This window comes from Triturus cristatus, chromosome 10 (genome assembly GCF_964204655.1).
Source record: "Triturus cristatus chromosome 10, aTriCri1.1, whole genome shotgun sequence".
Lineage (NCBI taxonomy): Eukaryota > Metazoa > Chordata > Amphibia > Caudata > Salamandridae > Triturus > Triturus cristatus.
The window spans coordinates 348,231,229-348,252,230 of NC_140593.1; the positions used below are offsets into that span (position 1 = coordinate 348,231,229).

General features: G+C 40.4%; 1 protein-coding gene across 3 annotated transcripts in view; it reads left to right on the forward strand.

Annotated features, from left to right (window-relative positions):
* Positions 1-21,002, forward strand: part of CCK (cholecystokinin) — a 102,638-nt gene that overhangs the window by 58,541 nt on the left and 23,095 nt on the right. For all 3 annotated transcript variants that reach the window (XM_085630090.1, XM_085630091.1, XM_085630089.1), the window contains exon 2: positions 6,832-7,086. In XM_085630090.1, the coding sequence (XP_085486216.1) occupies positions 6,834-7,086 (253 nt within the window). In that variant the 5' untranslated portion in view covers positions 6,832-6,833. The remainder of the gene's footprint in view (positions 1-6,831; positions 7,087-21,002) is intronic.

The window sequence follows — 21,002 nt, forward strand, 5'->3', positions numbered from 1 at the left end:
TGGGTATTTCATTGCTTCCTTCATGGGGGCTCATTTAGAGTCCGGGGCAAATCTCAATGCTCTGCAGAAACGGATTTTTGGCCAATTTTGGTGCTTTGCACTTTTTCGGAGCTGTGCAAACAATGTTCAACATTATTTGGAATTCTAGCACTTCCTTAGCATCAGCTAATAGCAAGTAGGAACAAAGTGAGAAAAAAACTAAGCTAAATTGCACTTTAACAAGCTTCTTTGCACCATTCCATGGGCTCAAAACCTATAGTAGGTGGAATTACTATAAAGTAAAATATGTCTCTTGGTATTATCTTCCAATTTAGCGCAAAATGATAATTGAGATGGCAAATACTTCAGAATGATTGGTGCTCAACTGTAGAACTTTAGGAACACAGCATGATACCAATGTGGTGTACCATCGGGGCTCAGGTCACACTTTAGATCATGAGACGTACAACAGTGTTTGCTCTTTTATCTCGGGCATCCCCAGAGTCACTGGTCCACTGATACATGTTTGTGAATAGGGGCACAAATAGCGGATGCAGGGAACTAACCATTAAGATAAAATCCAAATTTGAATAGCTGTGTTAATGCAAAGAAGACAGAGAAATGAAAACGTTCTGTTGAACACAGCTCTAGCCCGTTGCTCTTGTGAAAAACACAGTTTTAAAGATGAATTGTGCAGCATATTGTGAGAGGTCGTTTCTTGCGCTGTACTGGGGATGCTGACACCGTTTTAACTACCTTCTCTACTTTATATTTAAGGTGTGGATATCAGCACTGGTAACATGTAAATGCCATGTCTGTGCTGTGTGGGTTGATCAAATATGTGCTCTGTAGTGGGCAAACCTACATTGGTCATGTTTGAAAAACATACTGAGTGAAGGCTGTTATTCCATCCTGAAGTATGAGTTTAGCAATTTGTTTTAATAGTTGTTTCATTAGTTACATAATAACTTGTTTTGTGTAAGGTAACATTTTGCACAAAATAGAAACGGCTGAGGGATATTACCACAATACAGCACAGAGCAGTCGTCTTGAAATATAAAGTACTATGACAGTAGACCAAAATGTAACCCACATTATGCTTTGACAGAGAAATTCATGGTTTTAAAAAAAAATACATTTAGAGACATTTTCAGCATATACAAATGAAATGTGATCTAGCACAAGTGAGGCATTGCAGAGCCCAGTACTGGGGTAGAAAGCGAGCCCACTTCCACACATACCTTTATCGAAGGCGGCTCCTACAATACTGTGGGTCACATTACATTGAGGACTATTCTTTTGTCCACTGCTTTCTTTTTTGTACTGCCACAATTGAACACATATCAATGGTTTCAATTGTGAATATTTTGCAAAAGTATTTGTCAAATATTTCTGTAATTTTCCAGCCATCCGGAACAAATACATAGCCGTCTTCTATTCACTTACGCCCTTGAACGCCCCATAGAAGCGGTCTAATCACTGCTTGCCATGTTGCTTGACCAGTGACACAGCTTTCTTTCATAGGGTTTGCTATGGATAACTGACAATACTGGATATATTTGAATTATTTTTCACATACGCTTCTCTCCTCCTTTCAAGGTTCAATGTACCTGCTTTCGGAGGGGCACTCCAGGAACAGTCAGGGAGGCACAGTAAAACACAGCTATTATTACACGAAAATTAAATCGCTCACATCTTTCCTTTCATTGGGCCTGATTCACAAAAGGCCACCGCACTCCTGGTGGAGACCCCGCAGTCGTGGGGGAGTCTGCGCACTCAGGCAGAATGCCCCCAATGAGGATTCTCATTGCAGAGATCCGCCCCAAGTGCGGAGACTCCTCCACAACGGCGGGGTCACTGCCATTTGTACGTTGGCTCTTTGTGAATCAGACCCAAAGTATACAATGCCTAAAACTGATTAAATAAATTGGAGAGGGATCTCCCAAAGCTCATGTGACCTACTGCAACTTAATAGAAAAGTGAGATTTCCGCCAACTCAATGGCACAGATTCGCTTAAATCGCACCCAAAAAAGGTACTTTAGAAAAACATTTTTGTTTGCATCTAGCGCTGGATTATATCAACCTTCCTTGGCACTCTCCAAAAGGAGCTAGGACCACACTTGCCACTCTAGAAGGCAAACCCATTGAACTGGCCACTGCAGACACTATGCACTATTTTTGTTGTATATATTTATACCTTAACAAAATAATATAAACTGTCAAAACTTAATCCAAGTGTACCTGGCCTCCTTTCCTTCAGACATCCGCATGACCCATATTTATTTTGATTGTACATTATATCATTTACATAGTCAAGTAATTTTTCCACAAGAACCATTGTTTTTTGTTACACTGAATCCGAGTCAGCACAAACAATTGAAACAGCAGCTGGCCATTTCCCACCTAATCTAGTGAAAGGAGACCTGAAGGGAGAGAGAGCAAAACCTGGTAGACAAAGTTGATAACTTATCAAGGCAAAAAATCATATTTTGGGAGTCCTACTAGTATAAGGTACCTTAATTTAGTCTGCTCACGATGACTAGAGACTTAAAGATGTACTTGTTAAACTTTAGGTGAGGATCCTATTGACATTCATGAACCAATAAGTAATTTCTGTGGCTGTATTGGGCATCAAGTATCACAGTGAACTTTCCTGACATTGAGAGGCTGAAAGCATGTCAGGGAGGAACGGAAATGGGTGTAGTTAAAGTAGCAGATGTAGAAAAAGGAAGAATATTGATAAATGGAGGAGTTGAAGACAAGACGACGATTTTGTTATAATCAGAAGATGGTGTAAGATCACTTGTGAGAGTGCCTTGGAACCTTACAAAGAGACACAGAGTGAACATATCAGCTGACCCAGAAGTGAACTTTGGTGGATACCCATGGATAGAGGTGAGGACTAAGATATGCACCAAGAATGAGAGAAAGAGCCGTGTGACAGATACAATGAGGCCATTTCCCTGGCTAGACTAATAAAGCTGAAAAGGGAAAGGGTGTCAAACAATATTGTTTGGTCCACAGTATCAAATGTAGTTAAAACATCTTATAAAATGAGTACATATCTCTCTGAGAGGAACCTTGTTTTTGAGTAACCTGAAGCCCTGTTTTCAAAGTCCATCCCTTCTAGAAGACACCCTAAAAACACAATTTTCCCACATTCTCCTGTTCGTTCCCATTCTCCCAAGATCCAAATCCATTTTTCGTTCAGGAATGAGGGTAAATTGTAAGGCCTGTGACAGGGCAGTGCCAGACTAGGAGTAATGAAGATTACAGATAATTGATCTAGCTATTACTCCTCTTGCCCCTTGTTTGACAACACAGGTTTTAGAAATAGCAAAACAATTAAATATCAGCTCACAGAACCAGAATCTGCTGCTGCACAATGTGAATTTGTGGAAAATAGAAATACCTAAATTTACTTTCTGACACTTGTAGAACCCTCAATAGCAAAGTGTGGTTAGGTCACTTTTGGCACCATCTATCAATAATGTCAAACAATTTTATAAAGAGGAGCTTGGGCAGCAGCTTTGCATGACCATTTATCCTGAGAAGCATGATTCTTCTTTTCAAACTTCTTTGTCCCTTACTGTGAGTGGCTCCCATAATACGGACGATGCTGCTAAAATTATTGAGGTGCTAATCTATCTCGCCAAGGTAATTGTAGAAACCTTCTAATGATGTGCCATGTCGAAATTAGAAATACACCCAATGCCATCTGAAAACCTTCAGTTCTTCCAAAATAATCCTGAAAACCTATAGTTCTTCCAAAATAACTCAACAACACTCTGTGCACAGCTAATAAAGGCAGTCTTTTCTCTTTAACAACTGTAACAAAGAACAATTGTTCCCTGGCATTGTTACTGATGTTGTTGGCATTGAAAACACAGTTTTTATGTTCAAGAATTCTAGTCTCAAAATGGTAACCTTGAAGGGTAGCTGGAACTAGAGAGAGATCCTAGTTGGCTTTATCAGTGTACCTGGTTATTGGCACATTCATAATACCCTTAAAATCTGGCAAATAAGGTGTTTCCTCTAAGAGACCCACTGTCACTCGAGTGTTCCTCAAACACGCTTAGCAATACACACTAGAGGCTTATGGTTTTAACCACTAACTTTACAGCCAAATCCTCCCTTAAGAATTGCAGAATCACCAATTTGCCACATGCAGGAGTACATTCACCCCTAGTGACACAGCATTTCGAAAAAAGACAATTGTTTATCGTAGTCCCAGAAGATAGTGGCCTATAACGTGCCTGGACCTCCTAAGATCTCTGGACAAACCTGAGTCTTGAAAAACATAAAACAGGCTTTTTGGTAACATCAGCAGCAGCACACCTAACCCCCACAACATAGGTTTCAGGAACCCTGTGATTTTGTGAACTTTATCTTCCTTCTGATTACAGAGTAGATTCACCCTTTGCAACAGAATTATTGAAGCCACATTCTTCTAAGCTGTTTTTGCCCCCCAAAAGATTAATGAAGCTTGGCTGTGACTGATGCTTCAACAACCAATGCTGATGCTCTCACTCCATCGTGCACTAGGTCGGGCATGAACTCGGGCAGTTATTTTCATATTCACACAGAGTGCTCAGAATGATGCCAAATGATCTTCCAGTATTTTGAATAATGCCATAAAATAATATGCAAGAGAATACATGACATAGGCTGCAGATGTATTTGCATGTAATGGCAGGTGAGTGCTAGCATAAGATTTCCTTTCAGTTGTCTCACCACTTCTATTCTGTGGACATGGCATTTTCTGCAGGCCTTCCTTTATCTCTGTCCCCTCCCTTCTCAATAAGGAATACAACATTTACACATATTACGTATATTAATGATATTTTTGCTCCTATTCTCCATTCCCTTATGATCCCCTCTTTTACCAGCTCAAGAAGAGGAAGCCTGCACTTTAAGACTGTTGGAACTGGTGCAGGAGAGGTTCCTTAGATGTTCTGATTGCTCTGAACGAGAATTTTGCTGCTGAAATATGCCTTCAACTGCAGCATTTTACTTTTTAAAATGCATTTTCCCTCTGGTACGGCCTGAACTCCTCCTTGGCCTGGGAGAGGGTGATGCTACGTTATCTTCTGATAAAGAATATGATGCTCTGTGTTTGCAAGTTTCTCAATTTGTTTCTTACCCTTCTCTGGCCAAGCATTATTTATGGACAATCGCCCTGATCCTGCTTTCCAAAATATCAGGATACCTTGGCATTGACTCCTTATGTTATGTATGGCCAAGGGTAATTCAAGGAAGAGAAGTATTTTCATGAAAAAAGAGGACGGCTACTTTTCTCCGTGCTTTCTGATCCTGGTGCGCTTCAGTCCTTGCAGGCTGCTCATCATTCACTCTCAGACCAGCAATACAGATCCCTGTTCTTCTCCAGTGCTACCATTATGTATCAGCACTGCTAGTGAAATGAAAGCAACGAAGAATCAGAGTACCCTCTGCATGAAGCCTGTCCATGTGCACACTGACTACTTTACCTGTGTTGCATGTCACACATATACATTATTGCAGGTAAAATGCAAATAGAGAGGACACATTTCTCGCTCCTGTGCAACTTGGAATGGAGCGGTGAAGTCTCCCCAGGAAAGCGGTAACAGTTTTCCTACCAGTCAATTGTACCTTGCTGTATCCCTTTGATCCTCCAAATGAGAACCTCAGTAGGAAACGCAAGTAAACACAAATATACAGTTGTAGGTGTTTACTTCTAAGGAAACTTAAATCGCTTTTAATATTTCATGTCAATGTAGCTATGGTAAACTGAAACTCCTGAGTGTTAGAGGCATTAGAAACGTAGCACATTCTCACCCTAACTATGTATTGCGATGCAGACCTTCTTTGAGAAATAAATTGGTGGGTGTAGTCCATTCCCCAGTGGCTGTGGTGGATATTCCACTGCACAAACATAGAAAACAAAGACATGCACTTCACCAGCTGCCATGTGGCATGATACACGAGGCATGAACATAAAAGTCACATATTGATGGACACTAAAACAGAGTTGATAAAGGGTTAGTAACAATGTAAGAAAGCAGGCACCATATTGTTTTTGGAAATGATCTCTGCTCAGATATTGTGCATTGAGGGTCAATTAAGAAACCATTATTATTTATGTATTAAAAAAAGCTATGTATAGTGCTCTTTGTTGCCTTGAGTGCCAGCAGGTAAAAAGTGCAGATAAATTGATGGAAGAAAAGTTAGCATCTAATCTGTCTGTGTGAGGAACCATGTCTGATACTCTTCAGCACAACCCTTGTTTGTAGTGATCCTCAACTGAAGGCAAGTTTGAAGAATTCAGTTTTCAAGCTTCTTGGACTTCATGTGATTGGGGTGCCCTCTTGGCATGGGGTGAATGGTATTCCAGAATCTCAGTTTTAACACACCCAGAGATCTGCCACTCTGTTTAAACCTCTTGAAGGATAATTGGTTGATCCATTGAGCAGACATGGAACATGGTTCTATAGTGGGTAAGAATTGATGTGTAGGTTGTTACAGATAGGCCGAACCTTTGACCTAGGATGCTTGGTGAACAGTACACACTAACATGAATTGAATCCTAGTATCTATCGGGAGCTAATGGAAAGTCTTAAGAGGCAGTTTGATGTGATTCTGCTTCATGAGGGTGGGTTGATAGAGAAACATATTGGGTGGGTGAGTTTGGGTAAAAGTTAACTACTATATACCATTCATAAATGTAAATAATGAGTAGAGTACTCATATCTCTGAAACTATGAAAAACAACTATCACATGATGAGATCTTCAGTTAGGAAAATAGCCATTGTTATGTGCAGGTGTAAAATTGTTTGTTACAACACTAACAATTGTTTCTTCTTGCCCATAGCTATGTACAGAGGAATCTGTGTTTGCGTGTTACTTGCTGTGCTCTCCATGAGCTCTTCTGGGCAGCAGACAGCAAGGTCTAATTATGAGGACCAAGTGGCAGCTGAAATTGAAAAAAGCCTGACAGACCACCACCGGCCCGCCCGCATACCCTCCTCTTCCGTTCAGCTGAAACCCTTTCAGAGAATGGACAGAAGCATTGACCAAAAGCCCAACGTTCAGGCTTTAATGGCCAAATATCTGCAGCAGAGGAAAGGTAAGACATAACTTCTTGTGTACAGAGCGTGAATTAATATCAGCATCTAAGATCTTCTACCGCTGTTGACTATACTTTTTTGTTCAACCTGATGTTTTGCAATACTAAATCTAAACCCTTGTAATCCGATATGACAATATTGTGCAATGTCAAGTCCAAAAGACAATCCCATGATCTCTAAGCCCGTCAGAAGAGTGGCCTCTTAGAAAACACAGCGCTGAACCCAGTCATGCATTTTTTCCTGAAGAAGTAAAATTCAGCTTCCAAATTCACCAGTAAATATTTCAACACAAAACTTGCAAATTTGAAGGGAAAGGTACACAATCTAGAATAATGCCTGGTGTAAAAGGAAGCTGAAAGCAAATAAGACATGAAAGTAAGAATTAGGGTGGCCAAGTAAGCTAAGTAAATTTGAATTCAGATGACAAATTCAGCTAATGAGAAGTTTATGATTCATCAAATTATTGTGAACCAGAAAGCCCAAAAAGTGATCTAGAAATAAAATGGTGGAGTGTCCAAGAGGCGATAGGATGCACGTCACCCCGATTCTATCTTAATGTGTTTTAGTGTACAAATATTCACAAACCATTTAATAAACAAGTCCATTTCTAATATTAGCATAGAAGTTTGAATTGAGTTTACAGTAGCAAGAAACTGAAGTATAAATTACAAAAACAAAATGTGAGTTTATGGAAGAGAGCTTCCTCAAAAACAAATTCCTTTAACAGTTGTCACAACACAGCAGCTTGGATGCATAAATCGACTTACCACTAAATGCAGACTCAATCTGGCCCTCATTCAGCAACAAAATGTCCACCCATGGGGTCACAGGAACGTGAACTAAATAGTTTTTGTGTGGCCATGAATAACATTTTACTCTGCTCTGGAATAGCATCCCACTACTGTTAGTAAAAAACAGGCAAGTGGTTTCTTTTCCAAATGGCAAAGGGGGGGGGGGGCAACATGTGTTGTGCTCTACAAAGCACTGATATAAATCACTGCAGATTGCTAAAACACGTTGGAAGAGATCAATTAACTTAAGAAAATCCAAGACAAATTCATGGGGTTCTTTAGACCGAGACAGATGGCCCATTAGCCTTGGGTAGGCAGTGGTCATGGCCTCCATGCACCGGTATGTGACTGTTGCCTTATTTAGAAGTGCTCTCTTGTTTGGGTGTGCAGATGAAAGCCAAGCAGGCACCATGTTTGATAGGTCGGTTCAGCATCAAGTTTTCCTTCTCTGCAACAAACTCTTAAAGCATAAGCTTGTTTGAAAAATCATAAAAATAAAACAATGATCCTGATGCACAGGGGGTTATTTCTCTTTTTGTCAGAGTCATTGATTGTTTTACCTTCCTGGGTCCACCTTGCCTCATATGACGGACCAGGGCAGAGAATATTAGCAGCGGTGGTCTTTCTCTAAATGTGTCAGGCTGAACTTTTTTGAATTTGTGAAATGTAGGACATATGGGGGTTAAGATAGGGACCTATAAAAATATTTCATTCACTATATCAACTACCACTAAGTTGCCATAGCAGATAGTTGTGGAGTAAGCAACAGCAGATATATACTTCTCTATAGACCTTAAAATGATTACTTTGGGAAACATGATTTTAGGACCATAACATTTTATACAAAAAAATCGGACATTTTCTATCTCTTCCAAGTTTCTGTCACTATTTCATATGTAGCAAAGTGTCAGCCTGATAGAGGTGAAGGAAGTAAAAAATAATCTATTAAAAATGGCAGATTCACTGTCTGCTCCATCCTCCCACTCTGTTTGTTGTTCACTAGATGACAGACACCCCACTAACTCTTCTGGGTCTGCCAAGGCCTGAATGTAACTCCGGTGTAAATGCTGGCAAATTGTTTGCCCCATCTAGAGAGTCTTTTCTACCATAATTCACTACAAAGTGACCTCGTTAAAAACACAATGGGAATGGACTTTTGATGAAGGTAAAGCCGGTGTCCCTGACATGTTGGGAAATACTACCTAGTATGCCAAAAAGCCAAGGCATTTTGGGGGTACATTTCCATTTCTCACAGATTGTTGCAGAATTTCCACCATCCATCACAGATGGATTTTCAGAGCATTGATCCCCCAAGCCTTAGAAATAGTCCCTCCAATGGCAGAGACAGCACTTAGGTTGAAAAGCCTTCGAGGGGCTGTAATTGGGAAGGAATTTCAACCGACAGTGTGGTGTAGGTGCTAAATCCCACACTGTAAGACGCAGGGTCCGCCAGCCAAACTCCAAATCACTCCATTTGTTTTGCAGGTGAGTTTTTCAGTTTTTGAAGTAGTTGTCTTTTCTGTTGTAGTAACCATAGCTGCTAGGTGCTTTGTGTTGCACATCACTGGTTGAATAACAATCTTAGCAAGTGTTCAAAAGATTTCACAGTCTTTTCAGCCTACTCACAGCCACTGATTAAAATGTCATCATTGCAACACATTGAATACATAGCTCCTGTCACCAGGATTCTTATTGCCATGATTAAGTCATTTAATATTAGCTTCCCATCAGGTAGAATTTTCTTTGAAGTACCATTTTCCATAGAATTTGAAATTTGAGACACATCTCAGTACTTTAAACTTAATGAACATTCACTGCATTATTTAAGATACAAAAATATTTTTTATTGTGACTTAGATAAAGTTACATTTTGAAATGAAAACCCGCCATGCTAGATTAGTTAAATGAAGAATAATGTTTTGTTTGTGTGAGGAGCTTCATTCTGATGTCTGTGGTATATCCAGGTGCTATAAAGTCCCGTGTTACTATTCCCTAATTTAATTGTGTGCAGTATAGCGATCATATAGAGAGCAAAAGCTTTGTTGGCCCTACTCGCAAGAGTTTTGGTTACTTTCAGGTTTCACCTGATTTTAGCAGTCAGGTTTGTTAAGGCATATGGTCGACTCTAATGCACGTGCTAGGAAAGTGATAGTCAAGATAGGGGCCTCCTGACCTCTACGTGCCGCCTCTGGCCAACAGCAGCTTTGGGCTGCTGTTTACTCATTCAGCACTGCCATTAAAAAGATGTTAAATAAACAGGAGAGCATTAATTTAAAGTAAATTGTGTGTCCTGCACTGCGTAAACCTTTAGTAACATCTTTATTTTTAAAGACAAGAAATGTGTAAAATTATGATTAAAGTCTCTTCAAAATTTAAAAAGTGTATTTCAATAGCATGCAGAACCGCTTCACCTTAGTATATAAGATTATAACTGTGCATTGAAAAAATATATATTTTTAAAGTGATAGCTTCAAACATGAATTTAGAATTTAAAAATATTCAGGCTTAACCTCCCCCAACCCTGACAGCAATGCCAACAGTGAACTAAGAGGCGAGTCAGTTGTTATGTGCACTCTTTGGGCCGCCTAGGTTGATATTATACATGAACAACATTATGGTTTATTAAATTAACCCCTTCGATGCGCATGACGGAGCGGTTCCGTCATGCGCATCGGTTGCGCGGTGCGTATGACGGAACCGCTCCGTCATGGCCCCGCACGCGCAATAGAACCTTCAGCACAGCGCGGTAATCCGCGCCGCGCTGAAGGGGTTAAACACATCAGAAGGTTTTGTATGTGATAATGAAGAAAAAGAGGTGAAGTGAAATATAACAATTGCCTAGGATAATAGAATTTGGTCATGTGGGGAAGCCAGGAGTGACGACAGGTTTCTGGTTCACATTGTGCAATTCAGCCACTAGTTGTATATGCTTACATTCTACGCTCCCCTTCCCCCCTTCTCCTGACCGTCATCCAGCTGGAATCAATGCAGCCCTCAGTCACACCACAGACCAAACATTTTGGCCCCTGGGAAAATGTTTGCAAGTACCCATTTGCTAGGAGATCAGCTGCATTACAAATATGTCCTAACAACTAATTCTCATCATCCATTTGACTTTATTCCTCAGGTTTTATTTAAAAATAGATACTCACAAATATAGTGATTATGACTGGGCCCATAATTCCCCAACATTTTGTTCCATTAAAGCACCATCTTTTTGCAGATACATATTATCAAAAATCAAGAATGCATCCTTTATCTAAAATCAAGAATGCATCCTGGTGCTAAATAAACTATTCCAAAGCAAGCAATGTCCCAACATTTCTACTAAATGCATGTCAGGTAGCACTTATTTACACCAAGGATTCAAGTCACATCATCTTAGATATTTGTAAGGTATCGCTTATTTGCACCATTTGTTCTGAAGCTGCTAAGGATGTTTTGCAGCAGCAAATCTTAATATTCATGTTCTATTCATAGAGACAATTTGCTTAATTTTTCAGAGGCAGTTTTACATTTGTCTTCGCTCTCTACACACGTTTCTCCGGCCCTGTGAAATACTGGGATTTGTATAAATGTGCATGGTGCTAAAAGTCTACCTTCTTCTCATCACCTTAGACCACACACTTCATTGGTCAAATGAAGTTGAGTTCATTGGCATGTTTTTTTCAATTGGCATATGTGCATAGTTGCAAGAAAACTGCTGTTCTGCAATAATTGTATGACTGATAAAGCTTGGAAACCATTCAAAAAGTCGCCAGCACCAATAGTAAGGCAGGGTGTCCGGTATCTTCTAGGTATGACATCAAGAACATGTCTGAGACATCCAATGTCCTGTTCACCTACTTTGTCACTTGGCCCAGATTTTGTGTTTCGTGTCGCTCCAAGGAAAACAGGCAAGATGATTTATTAGAATAGGAAAGTCCACCCACAAATAGAACAAGTGGCTCAGCAGACTGCACCAACTGTCCCCAATTAGGATTCCAACAAAGCAGTGTTCTCATCCCTAGTGCCATAGTGCTAGATTCTTCCTAGCCCATCACACAGGCTAAACCACCACATTATGGTTGTGCTACTTTTTGGCAATTAACTGATTACATTTTCACAGTAGCAAACTAGATTACTGAGCCCTGCACAGAGATCTTTGTTTTAGCCTATAGCCTTTCTCACCAAGGAAAATTTGGATAGACGGATGGTGAAGTCAGCCGAAGATTTTTGATTAGAAATCTCACAGGTGTTACTGATTTTTGAAAGGGTAGGGAAGAGGAGAGTTATTTGTATGTTATGAACCTCAAGCCAGGAAATGGATTCATGGTGCTATGAACATAAAGATTGATAGTCATGTGTCTGTGCATGCAGGTTACAGAAGCAGTCCTTTATAAGAAGATGTCTTCAAGACATATTCAGCACAGCCTGTTTCTGAAATGGATACCAAGCTGCTGTTGGTGTTTGTGAAGGCACCGGTGTTTATATCTACATTAAATCGTGCACCTCTAGGAACCCTTTGTGCATCCCTCTTTGGGACTTGTTCCTGCATGCTGCATGCATTTGCAGCAAACCCTAACTCTGCTGTTCAAAGTAAAAGTCCTAATGCCCCTCTTTTTCTCTTCATTTGGTGGTGTTCTTGTTTTACCTGGCTTTAACCCCTGCCTTAGAGTACTCATGTGGTAGACAATACGTGATTTATGAGTTTACCCTAGGGAGGATATTGATTACTAAAACAAGATTAAAAAAGGGGGGCACTGTGCATGTCTCCATGGTTTGAACCTACCTCACTGGCTAATAATTATGATGAGAAAGAGTAGGAGTATTGAAGTTTATTGGTAAGCTATCAAGTAGAGGTTACCTATATGTAATCAAATGGAGATAACATGTAAATATTCAGCTGATTTCCTGGCCTAGCACTTTGAATCTCTGTTAACACAATAGACATATGTCAGGGCACAAACCTGGTAAACAATGATAAACTTCTTAAACATCAGAATCGATTCTGAACTAAGCGTGGTGTCTAATCAATTATTCTAAGATCACTTACCTTATGTTAAAGCTAATATATGCTTAAGCAGGACAACATCAGTTTACTGATTTAATGACTAAGCTACTGTAGTTAGCAAAAACTATGCAGTAAAACCAGAAATCTAATGATTGAAGGTATTTGTGAGCCTTACATAAATTCTTGATTAAAATCATCAGTCATGAAACTTAATTATTAAAGAGTCGATGATAGAGCTAGATCAAATCCTTACTGTCCATTGAATTTTGAACTTTGGCACTTCTTAAGGAAACTATGCAAAATACGGCACTTGCTTAGCATATCCAACTACGTTTTGGCATGCTAGGTTTGTGGAAGATCGATTAAGTGCGGTAATAGCCAAGTGGAGTCAAATAATAAACTTTTTTCATTTCAACTACCCTAAGAAGGTTTGATCTCCACTACCCAAAAAACAAATGAGCAAATGTATGCCAAACTTGGAATGCAAGTAGAACTTTATTCAGAAAGAATACAACTGTAGTTTGGTTGAAATACATTTACCAGTTTTTGAGATATTTGCATTTGATAATGGTGAGATTTGAAGGGTTACATTTTGTAAGTATCTTAGCCGTTAAACTAGTGAGCATAAAACATGTGAGTTTTGTCAAACACATTTGAATTTTTCAAGAGATGTGATTGATTGATGAAAGGTCGAATAATTTTATTTCTGTCATCTTGAAACTCACAAATTTCACACCCGTAAATTTGGCATCTCAGACATTCTTTTTGTCTGGGCTGAGTAGATATGATGAGCATTGTTAAAGGACAAAGAAAATGACAGCAGTGTCCTGAAGTACACAGCTTCCTGGCATGCTAAATGGGCGGGTTGTGCCAAAAATAGCGAATTCGACAACCATTTACTAATGCATAAAATGTGGTTTAATTGGATTTTCCATTGAAAAGGCTTTTTTTTCAATGGAAACTGATTTTACTGACCGTCGATGAATCTGTATAATCTTTGGTAGACATTTGTCATACTCTCCTATCACTTGGGAAGTCAAGCTTCATACAGTTGTGTCAAGGGGGAAAAGGTTAAGAGGATGCAGAAGAGTTAACCTAATCTAATAACGTTGGTGCTGTTCAGTGCATTTGCAGAAAATCTGGCCTACGTTTACTGGGGCCTATTTACAAAATCCATTTTGTAGTACATTTTGCAGAACTGCAATAGTACTATAAACAAACTACAAAATGCTATTCAAAAACCTGCCTGCGGAGTTCACTGCTCCCCATCTCCTATATTTTTCAGTGTGGAGATCTCCGCCCGACTATGGAGTCTCCACACATGTAAATATATGTTTAGTAGTAAATGTGGAAGTTACAGTGGGGAAGTGACTGGAATACTTACTCCTAAAGAGGAGGAGTTAGGAAGGGCAAGGGTTTAGGGAGGAGTAATGAGGGGTTAGGGGATAGTGTATCCACTGTGAAAATGTGCCTTTTAATGAGCACACCAGTGCAGGGGTCACCCTTCTCTGTCCACGGGCCCTTAGACCAACAAAATAGAGATTGTCACTAAAGCTGTAATTCAAATAACAAGTTTATTAATCACTCATGAGTGGGACTACGTCCACACAGCACTCTCAAGTGCTGCCTGAGGTAGTACATTGAAGTCACAGAACACAGGTATTATATACAGCTTCTTCTGCACTGGTAAGCATGTAGATACAAATAACAGGTACAGACCTACACAGGAATAGGTACAGATGAACATGGGTAGATGGGAGATCACTTAGTCAGCAAAGAGGGAGGGGGAGCAGGCGTGCTTATGGCAGCAGTAAGAAATTGACAGTTGAGTCTGAGACCAGGTGTTCTGGCAGCTACAAACTCTTAGCATGCATATTGCTTTTAGTTGAGTCAGGAAGTCAACTAAAATAGACAGGACAGGCAGGGAAACAAACGAGAAGCAGAGGATGGGAGAATTACAAAGCCAACAAAATGGATGCCACAACCAAGATGGCTTCAGCTTATGCTAACGGAAATTATTCCAGATTTCCACACCGCCAACAAAAGAGTAAGCTCATTGCTATTCACCAATTGCCATTCTAAAGTTTCGACCACCAAATAGAGACCCAGAATGGTTGTAAATTACTCCAGCTCAAGGATGAAATAAGTCCAGTACCACACTTGACCAACCACTAGTACTGCAACAGCCTGTCATAGTAATGGAGGTAAGGACTTAAAATAAAACCCAATAGGAAATAATCTTAACTTAAATAAAATAACATATAATAGTTAAACATATCACTAAAGCTAATTTGATGTTAAAAATATATTTAAAAAGTACATATTTTTAATTTAACTATATAATATTTTACCCAAGATAAATGGCTGTTTGATTTTCAAATGTACGCTCAATACATTTTTCTCAAGTTTAAATTTAAAAATAAATTCACACCTAAAGTAAAAAAAATATTTATTGTTATGCATTAATAAGTATTAAAAGTTATGCATACAACCACATGCAGTACAATACACATATATTGCAAGTCACCTAAGAGTTTACGAGGTGGGAGGCTGAATTCCTTTATAAAGTCACAGAATTCAGAAATGGCTTGCAACAACCTTTTAATGCACAGTAGATTGTATTTTATTCCTAATAATACATGGCCACATCATCTCCCTTCCCACAAACCCATTAAATCATTGGTGACTTGCTTTCGTTTTCATTGCAGACATGAATAATAAAGACAGAATCTGGATTGCGAAATTACACATGCCAGAAAGTAGTTGGTATTTTTTGCAAATAGATATTAGAATACTTTTCATATAAATCAGATTAAAAAATGTTGTATCTCAGAATGTGTAGAAACATGCAGACTGATTGTGTGTTTCCTCTAATGACCTACAGCATGCAAACAGTTATCATGGTGCCATAAATATCTCCTTTTTGAGGAACACTGATCCTTTAGAAAAACAGATCAGAACCAGAAAAGGCTAGTTTTTCTTGTTTACACTTGATTTATAATCATGCTCTGTGATCTGCCTTTCAACATTTCTACTGGCTCCGATAGCAGGCATTGTGACATCAGAACTAAACAGTACCCAATATAATTAAGCACCTATGCAATTTCTTTATTACAGGTGACAAGTGATGTCAGAATCCTACTATAATAAGGAAATTAGAGACCGTTTTTATGCACATAGTGCTGGCTTCTTTGTATTATAATATGCTTGCCGCCCTCTATTTTTTAAAGCCCACAAGGCTCAATATTTCTTTCAATCTTCAACAACTTTGAAACCCTAGCAGTAAAATTCATCACCACACATGAACACATTGAGGTGTTCCCTGTCCCTGCTTATCTTCTTTATTCAAAAGCAGACTGACAAGAGGTCTTTAAGATGCTTTTAAGGGTGTTTAGACAGAAAATCGGAAACAAAAATATTGTGTGAGAAAATATCGTGTCAATAATAACCAGGACAAAAATATTTTGAATGTAAGTTTCTATAGGTAAGTGAAGGTTTACTATATATATATTGCTCCATATATGTGTACGTTGACAAAATATATACCATCAAAGTACGCAGATGTGTAGTTAAGAGATGTATGTCATTACATCGCATACTAATACCACGCGTGCCATTACAACGCGGGTATTACTACGCGATGTCAATGACAACGCATGCCATTACATCGCAAACTATTACCACGACTATGCCTTTACTACGCATGCCATTACAACGCAAAGGCATGCATGGTAAAGCTATACTCGTGGTGAAAGTTTGCAAGGTAAGTGATTACCCTACCCCTACACAACCCTCCCCCGCCCCTCAACCTCTCCCTACAATAACACTACACTACCCTGCACGACCCCACAAAACACTATACTACAACACTACCCTAAACCCTAATTCCCTACACTACTCAAACACTACAACACTACCCTAAACCCTAAAACACTACACTACACAAACTCAACAACAGTACCCTAAACCCTAAAACACTACAACACTACCCTGACACCCTAAAACACTACACTACACAAACACTACTACACTACCTTAAACCCTAAAATACTACACTACACAAACACTACTACACTACCCTAAACCCTAAAACACTACACTACCCTAAACTCATTAACACTACACTACACAAACACTACAACACTACCCTAAAACACTACACTACACAAACACTACAACACTACCCTAAACCTTAAAACACTACACTACTCAAACACTACTAGACTACCCTAAACCCTAAAACACTACACTACCCTAACCCCTAAAACACTACACTACACAAACACTACAACACTACCCTGAACCCTAAAACACTACACTACACAAACACTGCTACACTACCCTAAACCCTAATACACTACACTAAACAAACACTACAAAACTACACTACACTACACTACAAAAAAACCCACTAAAACGTTATAAAAAAACCCACACAATATAAACATTACAACACTACGTTTACACTACCCTAAACACTACAAAAGTAACCCCCACCCCAAGCGCAAACCCCTTTACCTCGCTCCTCTCCAGCGTCGCTGTCTCTGCTCCCAGTTCCTGCTTCTTCCTTCCTGATTGGTGCACGTCGTTGTGAGGAAACAGCCTCAATTTCCTCACAACGACTTGGATAGCCGCCGCCATTACACATTACATTGCATGTGTTGTAAAAGCGCATGCGATGTAATGGTATGCGTGGTTTTTACCACGCGTTGTAACATCGCATGCATTGTAACGCATGCGATGTAATGGCAACGTGTAGGAAAAACCGCGTTGTAATGGCTGTTCCCTGTAGTTAAGAATAGTAAATCTATGCTTACCTATTTGCACTTACCTTCTTGATATTGTGGTCCTCAATATTCTTGCCCCTATATTCTGGCCACACAATATCTTTGGTTCCGATATTCTGTTGGTGATCTGCTTTTAAGAGGCTATTAATGAGCATGAGTCCTATACATATACAATAATTAAAATGACATGAAATCAACACAATCACAGTCATAGTAATTGTGTTACTCATAGCAGACACAGTACTTAAATCAGTAATAGAAACGCCTCTTGTAATAAAGATAGTATGTATTGTAGCACAGTGGGTTCCACCCATTAAATCCCACTGGATTTTGTTGCTTTTTGATGGCCCAACTTTGGACCTTTACTCTTTGTGAGTCTCACCAACTGAGTCTCACTCATCTTAAATTTGTGAAACTGACCTGGCGGTGATGGCCACCAGTGTCTGCCTTTTAAGGTAAGGCTGCTGCTGCACAGCTAGGGTAAGAGGATCTGGATTGGTTACATGCCAACATGTGAGCACACGTGTGCACACATGCCTGTTGTAGAGGGGACCCTTCAGGGAGTGGTGCTGGCCTGGTGTAGGCCTTATAATGCAAGTAGGCATTCATAGTCTAGGTCTGTAGTGGTTTCTGGAAAGCCTTTGTGCTCACAGCATTATATCTTACGCACAAACTTTGTGCCACCACAGTTTCACCATATTTAGGCCTAGACATACCGGTCAGCTTTCAACTTTAGAGTTAACATGTATACAGAGGGCAGATCCACTTTTGGGATAAATGTACTCCTTATGGCACTTTGAGAATTTTCTATATTTTCCCGACTCAGCCATAGTCATATTTTAGGCCTTTGTCCCCCCTAATGGTGAAGTTAATTAGTCTGCTAGCCAGCAGGATGATCAAAGGCCTCCCCACACAATAGAGTGATTAACAGTGTTTGGCCTAGTTTCTCAGAAAGGGAGGGGTGTGGAGGAAATCTGCATGTGCATCTGACTTGAGCAAGCCTCCCAGGCCTACAGAAACAAAGGTCGAACAGTTTGAAGTTTAAGTGAGAATTGATCTGTCAGCTGTGTCAGTTGGGGATGGAGCGTAAGCCTTTTTACAGACCACTTGAAGTCGCCATCTCTAAATGTCCCAGAAGGAAGTGCCAGTGGTTGGGACAGGGTTGGAGAAATTATGTGACACCCTTGGATTGGCCATAGATACCTACCCCACAGAACCATCCACCCACACTTAAAAAAACCCTGCACAAGGGAGAAACACTTAAAAAGACACTGGATCTGGTAGCAATTATGGTTAAAGAATGCCCAGGTGGAAGGAGGAGCCACCAGGCCCCACTGAGAAAATGGACAGATGGACCTTAACTCCAGCTGGCACCCAGAACTGGGATGGATCTCTCCAGATCCAGTGCTGCTGGCCCTGTATGCCCCCTGAGGAACAGTTGAGAGAATGGGCCTGCTGGACGACCCTGGATGTTCCCCTGTGAAATCTGTGGACTGGCCTTTGACTCTACTGACACAAAGGGGCCTTCAAGCAGCCATGAAGCTGCAGGGCCTGGGAAGTGCAGCCCAGGGGTGTTCAGCTGTCTGCCTGTTGAGGGGCTGTGGAAGATGCTCCCAAGCAAGAGAGGGCATCAGGAGACTAGGCAAAAGACAGGTCTGGCACAGGAGCAGCAAAACCAAGCTCCCCAACAAGAAGACCATTTGGAGGCCAGAAGACCTGAGAAATATGCTCCTTGAGGCTAGATCTCACCATGATGAGTAAATTGCACACAAATGAAGGAAATTGGCCCTATAGCGCAGGAGAAACAAGTATCTGCTGCGCAGTCCCCCGGGTGGCCAAAGAGAGAAATGAAGCAAGTAGCACCCCACTGCAAATATTTGATTTGCTCCCAGGCAAGGCTAAGGCCCCGGGGGTCAGTGCAGTGTCATTTTTTTACTTTTAAATAGGGTGGGTCCAGTCATGGAGCTCCCTTCCCATCCACTGGGGTCCAACGCAAGTAAAACTGTACCAGAGGACGCCATCCCCTGGCAACAGGAGACACCAAGATGAGCACTACCGCTCTATGACCTCCTGGCTGTTCCGCCTCCCGCTCCCCATGTCTGGGTGGAGCTGGGAGGTGTAGCCCTGCAGCAACCCATCTGTGGTCAGCACGCAATGGAAAAAGAATGCACCAGCACAGGGTGGACTGAGAAGGGAGTCGGCTGGGCAGAGCAGGAGCGGGCTCCCAGTGATGCCCCAACAAAATGGCGGTACCTGGTTGCCCAGTGGGAATTGGCACCCGGTATTTTTTTTTTTTTTTTAAAAGAGTGCAGCAAGGCTGCTAAAAGCATTTCTGAAAGAGCAGAGAAGCCACTCATTTCATACTCAAGTACCAGTTGAAAATGCACCCCAAAACCCCCAGTGAAGACCTTAGAATTTTCATTTTCATTTATTGTGGTACCCCAAAAAAGGACAGAAGCACAACCAATGTTTTGTGAAATATTTTGGAGGCAGGCAGGAGTGTAGAAGACCTCAATAGAGTCCGACACAAACTGCGTCAAAAGTGCCCACATTTCTTTTAGGGATTGCATTCATTTTAAGTGCTCCCTGAGCCTGTACTTTGGTACATGGCCTCTGGAGTGTAGGGACTCCTGTTGGTTGGTGCTAAAGTTCTAAAGCTGCTGTAACAACATAGCAAAGGTAGAAATAAGACTCTAGGGCATGTTATTCAACACAATGCTCTATTGACAATGCCATGTTTTGTAATAGAATAAATAATAGTTGATGTTGGTACTATCCCCATTGATTTCAGTTGTTGCAATGGCAGATTATAATGTTTTCTGCTTTTACTAATGTGATGACACCCTGACAAAGTCAGTAGACCTACCTTATTAATATTTACACCTCCTGATATTGTCATATATATCTAGTAGGTGGGGGAGTTATAAGTATGGGGTCAGGGCTGGCTAGGGGTCTGAACTCTTCTGAGATTGCTGCCTAAGGTTGTCTATCTATCTATCTGATTGTATATATTTGCAACTAATTGATGGTATTTAGTAGTGTGTGTGTATGATAGTCGTAGTTTTCCATTTTATAATAAATAGCACTGACTGGACAATTATTTATTGAGAGTTGTTATTGTGTACCGGCAAGCTGGGGTTACTAGCCCAAGCTACCTCCCATAAGTAGGTCTTGGACTGCTCTGCTTCACTACCCAGAGAGTCATGTGCTACAATGGAACACTTATTTATCAGCAAAGAGGGAGTTGCAGACTTATTACTTGTGAAGAACTCGCATCCTTCTCAACAAATAACCCACTTTTTTTTTACACTTTTATAAAAGAGCTGTCACACCTCATCCAATAT